The 13,171-nt window shown below is 37.9% G+C and overlaps 1 protein-coding gene across 4 annotated transcripts in view; it reads left to right on the top strand.

The window, feature by feature from the left end:
* Positions 1-305: 305 nt before the first annotated feature.
* LOC131697577 (protein ELYS-like) overlaps positions 306-13,171 on the top strand; it is a 38,264-nt gene continuing 25,398 nt past the window's right edge. For 3 of the 4 annotated variants that reach the window (XR_009307391.1, XM_058987487.1, XM_058987485.1), the window contains exons 1-14: positions 306-535; positions 3,860-3,962; positions 4,530-4,774; positions 5,248-5,422; positions 5,845-6,052; positions 6,940-7,056; positions 7,462-7,540; positions 8,082-8,232; positions 8,720-8,849; positions 9,026-9,192; positions 9,880-9,941; positions 10,193-10,294; positions 11,518-11,608; positions 12,977-13,051. Coding sequence is in view for 3 of the 4 variants with exons in the window: in XM_058987487.1 (XP_058843470.1) it covers positions 3,860-3,962; positions 4,530-4,774; positions 5,248-5,422; positions 5,845-6,052; positions 6,940-7,056; positions 7,462-7,540; positions 8,082-8,232; positions 8,720-8,849; positions 9,026-9,192; positions 9,880-9,941; positions 10,193-10,294; positions 11,518-11,608; positions 12,977-13,051 (1,705 nt within the window). In the remaining variant the exon portion in view is untranslated. The remainder of the gene's footprint in view (positions 536-3,859; positions 3,963-4,529; positions 4,775-5,247; positions 5,423-5,844; positions 6,053-6,939; positions 7,057-7,461; positions 7,541-8,081; positions 8,233-8,719; positions 8,850-9,025; positions 9,193-9,879; positions 9,942-10,192; positions 10,295-11,517; positions 11,609-12,976; positions 13,052-13,171) is intronic. The other variant, XM_058987486.1, reaches the window with a different exon arrangement.

Below are 13,171 nucleotides of genomic sequence, written 5' to 3'. Positions count from 1 at the left end.
ATTCGGATTAAACATTTAATTGGAGAGACAGCTCATATCCACAGACTCTGATACTCTCAATAATTTAAGTTAAATAACGTTAATATCAAGTTTCATGACAATTGTTTCAGCAGTTCTCTAGCTATATACACTAATATAATTGTGACATACAGATGGACGACTGTAGACAGACTGACATGGCCCTGAGAATAGTTTAATCTATACTCTATTCCTGAATGGTCTATACTATCCCTGTACAGCACAAGTACATGTCCACATCACAGCCAGATTACTGGATTATGAGAATCCAAAGAAGATTTTCTCCATTGTAACACACAGCTTCGACATGCCTGAATCCAGCCAGCAAATCCTACTGTAAAAGGCCTCTGTGTGACCTCCAGAAAACATTTTTGAACAAACCTCCAAACCCTTTTACACATTTAATGACTGTTTTACAAGGATTTAGGATGTGATGACTATTGGATTAAACTATACGGATTTGCCAAGAAACATGTTAAAGATTTAAGCACCAAAGACTTCAAAACCGTAGGCTAAGGTAAGTTAATTTATTACAGTACTTTGGAGTTAGTAGTGTATGTTTAGCATAAATTAAATGTGTGTTTCCAATAACGAATGGGAAACTCCAGCAAATCTTGGCAAAGTTATCAAAGCTAACTGTCAGTTAGTACAAGTGGTCTTGTGATGTGTTATTACCAGTGGCCATCGGATAGAAAAGAACTAATCTGAAGAAACACTTATTCAACAGTTTGTCTACCAGTCTACCAGTATTGTGTATTTGAGGTAGGGGTGAAGTCATGGGAATATACAGGTGAACTGTGCTGCTATTGCTCTTGCAGTATATGGCTCTAGTGTATTACAGATATAATTAGTACACCAGAATATGGTGTATTTCAGTAGAAGGTTTAAAGAGGATTTAAAGAGGGATGTCCTTTTACTTTTTAATCCTACGAGATTCAGGTGGTCCTTCAACTTTTTTTAGTTTCCAGAAAATTGACCAGTGCGTTGACTGAATTACTTTTTATGTGGGTTCTACAATGGAACTTACTGGTGCTTACTGGGGAATGACACTGGCCTCTGTTCATGCCTTCTTGTGATTGATGCAGCTCCTGGACCTAGCAAAAAAAAAAAAAAAAAAAAAAAAGTGATGTCATGAATTCCAGGCTTCAAATAGAAGTCTCCGTCTACACCACAATCTGCCTTGAATGGCATTGCAGTAGGGACATTATGATACATGTCAGTGTAAAATAAAAGAATAAATGATGCTGGTTAGGAATGATTTCCATTACACGAGAGTAGATGTTAAAACTTCATGCTGATTTGAACTCGGCTCTCGCCAAGATAAGCACCAACTAAGACGTAGCTTTACAGTAAACTAATGTGATCCATATGTGTCTCCATCCATTTACGTTTCCTTCCATATGATGATGTAGATATCCTTCAGTCTGGTGTTAATGGCTGAAGTGTAATGCTGGCTCCAGGGATCAGCTTATTTTGCCTCCCTGGCGCATCAGCACACACAACGGCTGCGATGCTGGCTCCGGGGATCAACCACAGTGCGGCCTCCCCAGCGCATCAGCATGACAACCGTCTGGATTGAGCTAAGTAGGGTACATCTCTGGGGTTTTCAAGTGGGCACCTTCCATCCTCAGTGTTTCGTCGACTAGCCCACGACACCTCAAGAGGGCTCGACGGTGATTCTGGCGTCCCAGCATCACCCCCCTCCGTCCCCCACTCAACTCAGCCCAGCTTACTTACCTGTACATCAGCGTTTCTTTCTTTCTATTGTGCTTGAGATCCCCAGCCAAAATCTTTCAGTCTCAACCACAGCCAGTTGCTGCTCCTCTCTGCTGCTTCAGATAAGTTCTTCACTGTGCGACGCAACTCTTGGCCACTGAATCCGACGTCTCTGAGAAACCGGGTTGTAGAGTGTGCCACAAATCCTCGACAACCCACTTCCACTGGGTAAACCCGAACTCTCCATCCTCGCTGTTCCACTTCAGTGGCTAGTTGAGCATACCGCAGTTTCTTCCTCTAAAACACCTCATCTACAGCATCCTCCCATGGCACTGTTAACTCTACCAGGTGAACAAGGCGTGCTGATCCAGACCACAAGACAATATCTGGTCGAAGGTTAGTGATGGCAATCTCAGGTGGAAAAATAAGCCGTTGACCAACATCTGCCAGCATTTTCCAGTCTCTAGCAGCTTCCAGTTGTCCTGGGCGAGGATTGGTTTTAACACCTTTTCTTGGTGGTTGCTCTCCTGGGCGGAGGAATGTTGTCTTTTGTGTGTAATGTTTTGATGGAACAGGTGACAACTTATTGGTCATGTTACGCTTGTCTTCCAATGCTAAGGCCAAACATCGCAGCACCTGGTCATGGCGCCAAGTAAACCGTCCTTGGCTAAGAGCCACCTTACATCCTGTCAAAATGTGCCTTAATGTTGCAGGTGATGAACACAAAGGACATGAGGGATCCTCTCCTACCCAGAGGTTTAGGTTCTGTGGTGATGGGAGAACATCATATGTTGACCTGATGAGGAAACTGATCCTGCTCTGTTCCATTGACCATAGGTCTTGCCAGCCAATCTTGCGTTGTTCCACACTCTCCCATCTCATCCATTCTCCCTGCTTGGCCTGGGAAATGGCCTTTATACACCTCATCCTCTCCTCCTGCTTTTGCACCTCGTTGACTACCAGCTTCCTCCTTTGAGCTGGGGCTGCCTTGTGCCATGTAGGAGGACTGAAACCAATACCCCCTCTTCCATGCTGAACTTGCCCCATGATATCACCAATTCGAAGGGCAGCCTTTGCATCTTCCACAGCTTTCTTTGCCGTCCACTTTCTTCCAGTTTTCACAATAGGATGCAAAAAAGGGATCACCTAAAAAGAATTGGAGACAAATGTTCTTCAGCCAGAAAATATAACCACACAGTGCATTAATCCATTTTCCTTTTCCAGTTACTGTAGACAATTATTAAATGGTGAATTTTTCCAGCATCCCACAATGGTAACACTTAAGAGAGGAATGTTATGCAAATTATGTATTTACTGTACATAGTTAATAGAGTATTAATACTTGTATGAGTACAACCACACGGTTTCGTTTATAATTGACTTCTAATTGCTTTGTATACCCGCTGTGGAAACACTAAGTGACTGGTACAAGGGAATTGCAAAACTGACTAATAACAAGAGTCACGTAACAATTACTAGTAATTATGAGTGTCTGTAAAATTGTATCGCAGCTGTAATTAAGTACTACATTACCAGCTGATCCATTTGAAGCAAACAAATGGCTGAGCATGTATTTGTAAAATGATTACCTTCATTATATCATTTGATTTAAAGATTTACCACAAATGCCTTAGACAGCAGTACAGGTAAAACCACTCATCACCTGACAGCTGCTTAGTTGCATAACAGCTTTGAGGCTTTAGAAATTGAAATTGCAGGTTGCTGCATTACGACAATAGAGTGTTTTTGGATCATTGATTTTACTTTTGTCACAGTGTGCTTACCAATGCTGTAAAATCCATATTCTTTATTAACTTTATTCATGTGATACACATGTTTTTGTTGTTTCTAATTTGTATATTTGAATTATTATTATTATTATTATTATTATTATTATTATTATTATTATTAATAAATAAATCTTATTTTACAGTATATACCGTAATAGTGACATGGCCTGGCATGAAAGTGTCTTCAGGAATATCTGTTAATTGACTGTAGAAATACTTGAGGCACAATGTTTGATACAACAGAGGATAATTTAACTGCATGTGTATAACACAGGCTTACAACTGACAGTTAAACGTTTCAGAGAATTATTTAATTGTTGTTCTTTCATTACAAGATGTTGCCTTCCATGAAGGCCATTGCACACCAACCCTTTTCTGAAGGCATATTCCATGGCTATCCAAGGAACAAACCACAAGTCAAGGGGTCATTTTCAAAAGGTAATAAATGTGCTTTCTACTTCAATCCTATGTGCTTTCTCAAATTACTTGATAGTCTGGCCATTTTATTAGGAACTGGGCTCCTTGATTACTATGAAGAGCGAACAAATGCCATAGTTTATTTGCCTGCACTTGCACCCTACTTTCAAGACAATATTGCACTTGTCCAGCATGCCACAATATTAATAACTGACTGGATGACCATCATTCTAGACACCTTCTAGCACATTGTGGAGTCTATGCTGCGTCATGTCAAGTCTGGTAACAGTGGACCAACCTGATATTAGGTACAAGTCCTAATAAATTATATGTAAGAGATTTCACATGGGTTACCTACTGTAGATACTGTTTGGCACACTGACAGGGAGATAGTAGTTACTGTGCAAAATGTTGCATTTAATAATATAAATAATCTTAGATTATCTTTGCTGATTAGGCATTTTTACATTCTGTATTGTCAGTTTCTGTTTTTACAAATGTTTAGTCTTTTCCCAACTGGTCCTGCTTCCTGAAACACATTGCCCTGCTTGTTAACTGTACGTTTTCTTCTCTCTGTAAATACAACAGTGTTTCCATTTGCAAGCTGGGTGACCAGTGGGGCCATGCTGGAAGTCATAAGTTTGTTAACTGGGAAGTGCCTTTCACGGCACCACTTTGGAGATGATAAGATAGTCGGTCAGGTCAAAGATTTTGTGTGGGAGAAGCGCTGGTGTCTGCTAGTTGAGCTGCAGGATTCGTCTGGATTTTTCTATTTGTGCTGCTACTGTCTGGGCACATCTAGAGTAGTGAGAGCCATCTCCCTTCCCTCAAAGGTAAGAACAACAAATACTCCCTCCTTCATATTCCAATGATACAGTCCTCTCCTCTCTACTTAAGGTCATCTGTTTCTGCTTGAATTGTCTACAACTCATTTCAGATCGCCTGAGCTCATCTCACTGCTTAGCTCCCCACCTCTGCTGTTGCCTCTGCCTTCTGTACTTTCACACACAGTTCATGTAGGCAGTGCACAAGATTAGGCCACAATTTTCTGTTTATTCTTTTTCACTCGGTTTGATTTCCCCCATTGGAACTGAGACTATACTCTGTATGTAAAAATGATACACCCTTGAAGGGTTTAGTATACTGGAATTTGATACTATAGACTGTATCTGTTTAATGCTTTCAGTTGCGTTTTCCACTAGAAATACTAAATCTGCGGAGTGGAAGGTGTTGCCACCAAAACAAAACGGGGGAATCCACATCCTAGCCTAGCAGTAGATATTTAATTTCTTTCTCATTATATTAGGTGAAATGTATGGAAGTAATGGGTGACAAATGGTTCAAAGATACTGGACATCTTCACACAACCTTGACATGCTTTGCTGGTGCTGCAGCACTGGGAACAGACCAAGGGGACATTCTGCTGCTGGATTTAGCTTTAGCTGATAAAAAACACTACAGGACTGAGAAGGAAGCCGCTGGTAAGATTCATAGTACAATGTTATTGTCAGGTAGTCAAGTTTAGGGTTCTAAAATGAACTGAGCATTTCAGTGGTGTTGAACGCCCCTTTCTGCTCTTTTAAACGTTTTATGAACACATACTGTAAACCCTACTTGAGAAGCATCATTGCAGTGCCAAGAAGATAAATCCATAACACTTCTATGGTAGTTGTTGGCTAGAGCGCCCTCTATGAATTGTGGTGGTAGTGTTAGAAACATGCCATCCATCACCTGTCAAGTTTCACTACTGTCTGCAGTGAATTGTTTTCTGACCAAATCTGCAGGAGTTGACTGTATATCTGAAATGATATTCCATTTATTTCTCACTATTAATAATCATCTACTTGCTGTTACTATGTTCATCAACTGTATTTAATTTCTAATGCTGTATATCAATTTACAGAGTACAAGCTGCTGGCTGGTTTTGATACAGGCTATGAAGCTGAACTGAAAAGAGCACAGCTACAGGAGATACACCCATGTGTTCGGTTGCACATCCAAACAGGGGCTTGTGCCACGTCTCTAGCCTTTATCACACACACTAACCAATTAGTAGTTGGCTACTCAACGGGGATCCTGCAGTTTTGGAACCTGCTGCACCTCCACATGGAGTAGGTGTCCATTTAGTGTTTTGGTAGGTCAGATGATGGCAGGGTAGCTTCCGGGCAGAAGGTCATGTAGGCTCAAATATGTCCAGAGGATAGCTTGGAAATGCAGCCTTTGCCAGCTCCCAAGTTAATTGCAGTTTGAGACCAAGTACTCATGTAAAACATGTATATGATTAACTTCTTTGATCTTTCCTTAATAATTCTGTGATTTAAATGAATAATGTGGATTTATCTAAGAAACCAGCATACATTTCAAGTAGACTAAGCAATCCAGCCCAAAATAAAACCCCAAAACACATTTAAAAATGACTTCATACACAAAACCATTTGTTCGGTTTATAATATTAATATTCTTCGTAGTGTTTTCTACTTGTAGATAATTGTGCTTGTCTTTTACCGACTGTCACTTAGCAGGTAACTGGTAAATCATTTAATTATGCTTAATCATTTTATTAATAGTAGGAGAATACATTTAAAAGGGATAGATCTACAACAAGCTGCTTCCAAAGATATCCTTCCCTTTTTTCAATGAATTGAAACCTTGCTAGACTATCCAGGGGGACATTTAGCAAGGAACATTTTGTTGTAGCAATAATGGAATGAATCCATGACAACAGGGTTAACACCCTGAGGAAAATATGTAGTTCAGAGGTCAAATCATATTTGCAGATCTTAAAGACCCCAGAACAGAATGACACCCATGCTACATATTGATGTCAGCAGACTGTTAAAAGATTTAGATGTATAGCGTTGAATGTGTTGGGTTTCAAGATGTATACCTTTCTTATTTAGCAAATGTCCTCTGTTTTTTAGTCTTATGAGCATTTAGCTTGGGGTGAGAGGAAGACGATGAAATATAACTTAAAACTGTATTATATTCTCTGGCACAGGTTCCAAATTCAGTTGGAATCAGAACTGTCTCCAATAGACGCTTTGCAGTTTCAAGAATCTTCAAGCTCTAACATACCTCGATGCTTTCTTTGGGTGATTTCATCCCAGCCATGCAGGTACATTTTATTGCATTGTCTGGCTGCTGTGGTACAGCTTGGCTTGGCATGTTTTTGTGAAGGGACAGCTATTCTGTGTATTTTTGGCCTCACAGATACCTCTGTTATCACTCTGTTTGCCATGCGGTAATAATGGGGACATTTAAAAAAAAATGCAATTACAAGAAAGAGGGTTGGGGAAACGTACAGTTCATTTTCAGTACTGTTAAAGTCATTAGTGCAGGTACCTGCTTTTTAGAGGTATCTTGTCATTAACTTTCTTTGGTATTTTACATCCTGTTAACGTGGGAAAACCGGACATAGTACAGTTTCAATAAATACTGTCACAAAGACTCCCATTCACACACAGCAAAGCCTCCTGTGGGAAAGAAATGTAACACTTACTTATGCTTTGTGTATCTCCAGAGGAGGAGCCACAATCAAGATTAACCTTCTAGAGCTGTTATTTCGTGAGTACAGTGCTTCGGCTCAGGTCCATTATCACGTAAGTTTAATCAAAATATCACTTTTTTTAATAATAACAAGTAGAATCCCCCGCCATGCCTGTAAATTCAGAATTAGGGCTCTCAGAATAATGAAAAGCTCGATGACCATGACGTGTATCAACAGTATGTACAGAATAATATACAATAAGAATTAGCAATGATATGATTAATAACAATTATGCTAAATAATGTTTGTGACTACTGCCACTATTCCCCACATGCACATGAAATTCACAACTTATTTTATGATAAACTTTGGGTGAATCTGAAACGTCCAGTTATCAGATTGACTAATGTCACTGATAACTTCACTGACTGGAAGTATGAATATGAATATACTTCCAGTTCCCCCTATCTGATTAAATAAAGGATTTAAAACCCACATACATGTACTATACTGTATATTTCACACTGGCTGACTGAAAACGTGTTTGTTAGAACCTGTCGTAATGCATTATCACCACAAGATGGCAGGCTTTTATCACTGCCCCAGTCTCATTTCATTAGCTCTTCCATAACTGGTGTAATACATTTTCCTAGGATTTTCTCAGCTGTCAAGTGTATCACACACAGCAGTTGTGCGATGGAGTCGAACCCAATCCCTCGGTATCTTACTGTCGCCTTCTCAGCTGCCACACCATCAGGGCTTGTCAACCAAACCATTTATCAAGCTCTCTGTCACAACACAGAGGTAAACCACTTCATTATTTAAACATCCTGAGAGCCTAAATACAACAAACAAACAAGAAGCTTACAACTAGAGGCTGAACACATTCAGCACAGAATAATGTATTAATTAGCATTTTTGGATTAAAGTAAATATTAACCAGCAGTGATATTAAGCTCTCCTATACAACCCCCTATTTGCAACCCCCTATTTGAAACCTTCTGTTGGGGTGTCAATACAATACAATACAATACAATACAATACAATACAATACAATACAATACAAGTTAGACTTGTATGATGCCTTCATGTAATGAAACTCCCCAAGGCACTACACAAAACATTATTACAGTTAAATAATACAAATGAAAAACAAAACAGGTTGACAACAAACAAATGAACATTAAACTAAAGTGAAGCCACCTCTGAGGTAGAACATAATTGCCAATGTCAAAAAATTATTGATATAGTAAATTAAAATCCCACATATTTTGGTGTATCATTTTCTTAGGCATTGCAAGTTGTCTGGACCTGGGTAACCTTGCTGTTTTTACATGGGAAGTAAAAAAGATGGAGCTGGCAACCTTCATAGCTGTGTTTAATCTTAGCCAGTTACAGGAGGACAGACCAGAACCACTACGGTAAGGGATCATTCATTCATTAACATTGTGATGAATGTGATTCTTGATTTTAAATATATATGTACCAGTTTTTTATTTTAGCCGTCTTAGCATACTTTCAGTAATGATATAAACAATCGCAATATTATTTCACAGTGTAAATGGAACATTACTGATATTCCAATATTGTCTTTCAGGTCAAACAGTGAGCTGGAAAACTGCCAGCATTTGAAAGTCTGCAGTTCTGGGAACAGAGACACTCCAGTACTGGATATCGTTGTCTATAAAAACTTCCTTTGTCACACATTTAGACAGCCGGATGCAGACATGAACATTGGGAACCAACTTGGTCTCCTTGTATTAAGTTAGTTACTTTTAGATTTCTTATTTCTATATTTTTGTTTTGCTTCAGAATGTTCCCTTATCTCACGATCTCTAGTGCTGCTGTTAGTTTTGGCCAGAACCAAACTTTATTAGCACACTTGTATGTTTTAGTAACAACTCTTCCCACGTATTCTATCACAGAAACCATTTAAACTACAGACGTCCCCTCCACAGGGTTTATGAAATAGAAACTCATTGTCAGTGACCATAACAGCAGATCCAGGTAGACGAGGATTAGTTACTGGTAATAATAAGACTTCAAAGAAAGAATATGCCTTGACATCCAAGTCATGTTCAATTCTGGGTACCACGTAACTCTACAACAGTAATTTTATGATGATTCTACCAAACTGACAACAGCATTTAAGATACATACTTCATATTTGCAGGGTGATATTTAGACTTTGTGTGAGACTTAATCAATTATTAATCAAGTTTATCTATCAGTCTGTGAAAATAATGGATGCTGTTGACAGTGGTGAACACCTTTGAGGTTCAATTGAGTCCACTTTACAGGACCAAAGCACATAAAACCTTTCCATTGTCTCTGAAATTAAGATAGTATGCCACTGAGGTGAACCAAAATGCACATATCTGTTTAGAGTTGGTAAAGAGAACCTGGTATCAGTATTAAACAGTTCTTCATAAAACAAGCTTCTTTTTACAGATGCAGCCACCTTGTTTGTGCACGGATTTGAAATTCACGGGCTCCCAGCATACCACTCAGAGGTTAGTATTTTATTCTTATTATTACATTTTTACAATAAGTTTGCCGTTTTAATATAGGGCCTATGTAATAGGGCTAAGGCTGTGCGTGAACCAGACATCTTTTACAAAGATTTAAGTCTTGAGTTACTTGTTTTTTATAATCCTAAAACAGTGTTGAACATTTTCATGAATAATAAAGTATATTTCATTCAGAAAAACACAATTTTGTACAATGTCAGCCCATAGCCCATGGGTCTTCTCTGTGGTTTCAGCCCCTTACTATAAAGGGTTTTAGCATGGAAGGATCACTGGGATATCTGAGTAAGCTCATTGAATACTCTGAGAATCAAGCCACAGCGCATGTATGTCCACAGGTGAGCATTCTCAAGCTAATGAAACTGGCCAAGACTAATCTGTGTGTAGCTATTACTTAGAGTTAGGTTTGCGCTTCCTAGATCATTTGACCTGCAGAGTGATATTCCCCCTTCTTCTTCAATGTCTTCTTTCCTGTCATTAACCAACCAGCTGCTTCCAATATTGATGGACATGCTTAGCAGGCATTGCCATGCTTTGACCCTTAAGACAGTGCTTAGGTGAAATGACCTAGGAAGTGCTAGTGTAACAGCCTACCTGAAAGTAAAGCATGCAAATTGATATATTTGTTTAATCTGGTATAGTACCTATATATATATATATATATATATATATATTATTTCTGCATAACAAATAAGAGACATTATGAGTAATTTCAACAGGAATAAAAAGCTATATTTAAGTTTTATCTTTAACTAAGAATGTCCTTACTTTTGAGAAGGCAAATAATATCTAACCATATTGTAGTGATAATTAAAGTGTGCGGTTCATTAAAGAGTTTGTAATTGCAGTTATTCAAATACTGTGGATTTTCTAAGTCGGCCTTAAGTTGCCTGTGATTTCAAGATTCTAGATATATATATATATATATATATATATATATATATATATATATATATATATATATATATATATATAGCTAATTTCCTTTAGTTTAGTTTTGCAGGCAATAAACGACTGTGCAGGACATGTTGCTGGCACTATAAAGACACTTTAGCTGATCTGGTCTATATTATAATGTCTATGGCACCCAGTTGTATCAGCACTTGCATCATCTTGTACTTGCACTTAACTGCTCCACACTTTGCTGTACTTCTCTGTAATGTGATATTTTGTACTGTGATATTTTGTAATGTGATATTCTGCAACAACTGTAAGTCGCTCTGATTAAGGGCATCTGCTAAAAAATAAATAATAATAATATGACAGGCAACTATAACTAAAGAGAAGCTGCTTAACCCCTTATCAAAGTGCATTAATACACACACGCACGCACGCACAGAAAACACACACACGCACGCATGCACGCGCGCACACACACACACACACACACACACACACACACACATATAAAAACAAGAAAAACACATTAAGAATGATTTCAACCATCATGAAAAGGAACAGAAAAAATGACATGTAATTTAAGCTAATTGCTGTTTAAGATTCATTGTGAACAATCACGTGTTGGACCATGCATGCAAGTATTTGACACATTGATTTACAGGATGACGTACTGGAGTATCTGCTGACACAAGCACTGACAAATAACAACATTAGGATCATTATTAGATGGATGAAGAAGCTCTCGACAGAAGGCAAGTGAACTGCTCTGAAAACACTCAGTACGGGTTCTTCAGGGGCACACATCACACATCACTGATATGTAGGAAGACTGTCTTTACTTCTAATGCTAAGATCAATTTTGAAGACAATGAAATAAATACTTAAATTGAATTTACACAGCACTTATTTGAAATGAATACTATTCCTACCATTTAGATAGCATACCTGAACAGGAGTGAATCTGTCATGCTACTAATATGTTTTAGAGGTGTGGTATATGATGGTGTGTCCAATAAAAAACTATAGTAGACAGACTGTAACAAGAAAGCAATATTTTGTAACAGTATCCCTTCATTTTGCAGCTTTTCCAAGCTTTTCCCATGGTTTTACTATGCATTTGTATAGTTTATCATGGTTTGCAAGGTTTTTTAATATGCTTTACCATACCTCTCTGGGCTTTACAATACTATGTTTAACCATGCTTTCACTGTGCTTTATTACACTTTGCTATGCTTTTGGTATGGGAACATTTAAGAGGGATGTAGTTTGAAATGTTATTTATTCTTTCACCTTTCCTTAGCCTTTTTATGTTGTTTGTAATTATGTTGAGTGTTTATTGGGCTCTGTTCATCTAATATTTAGTTATTGTCACTTTTCTCTCTGCCTGTCTTTACCTGTCTGTTTACTGTTTGAAAATGTCTAAATGCCCAAAACTCATTCCAGTAAAATACTGGGCACAGTGGCTTGTCCCACATATCAAATAAAATCAAATCAAAATTTATTTATACAGTGCCCTTCATACAGATGTATCTCAAAGCACTTTACAGGACAAAAACAGTCGAATTTATAAAAAACAAAACAAACAAACATGTCCGTTTGAAAAAAGTTTAAGAAATATAAAATGTAAACATCAGTGACTAAATTAAAATATATATATAAAATTCAGATAAAATACAAACAAATACAGCAATAAAAACGAATCATCATATAATCACTTCCTCTCTAGTAGAGTAGGTTGGTGTGTCAGAGTTGAAAGGTCACATTGTCACTCTGATTGAATGGAACGAGGAAATCTGTTCACTGCTACCCAGTTTGAAATAGACAACCTCAAGGCAAGTTCCAATCCAAGTAAAGACAGATATAGATACACAATGAGTGCTTCAGGACAGAAGCACTCAGAATCATTGCAAACACCATAACAATTCAAAGGAAAGGTGTACAAATAAATACGTTGGAATTGAATCAAACTATGCTGTGTAAAACTATGGAAGAAAATGGAATAACTATCTGAATATGAAGAATAGCCTGGAGAATATTGATGCATTTGTCATTTAAATTACCTTTAAAAAAAATGTATATTATGTTTTAGTTCAAATCAAATCTGTGTTTGAATTTCTTAGACTGCACTGTACGCACTGTACTCTCCTGGGTTCAGAAGATAGTAGACAATGGCAAGAAACAGCTTCTTACACTATGTAAGTATCAAGTTCAGAAAATATATACAATATACAATATTAGCACACTTGCACATATCCACCATTGTGTCATCTCTTTGTCGTGTCTTTCATATGTTTAAAGGGATACTTACTACATCT

This window comes from Acipenser ruthenus, chromosome 15 (genome assembly GCF_902713425.1).
Source record: "Acipenser ruthenus chromosome 15, fAciRut3.2 maternal haplotype, whole genome shotgun sequence".
Taxonomy (NCBI): Eukaryota; Metazoa; Chordata; class Actinopteri; order Acipenseriformes; family Acipenseridae; genus Acipenser; species Acipenser ruthenus.
The sequence above is the reverse complement of the archived record's forward strand: the minus strand, read 5'-3'. Positions and strand labels throughout refer to the sequence as shown.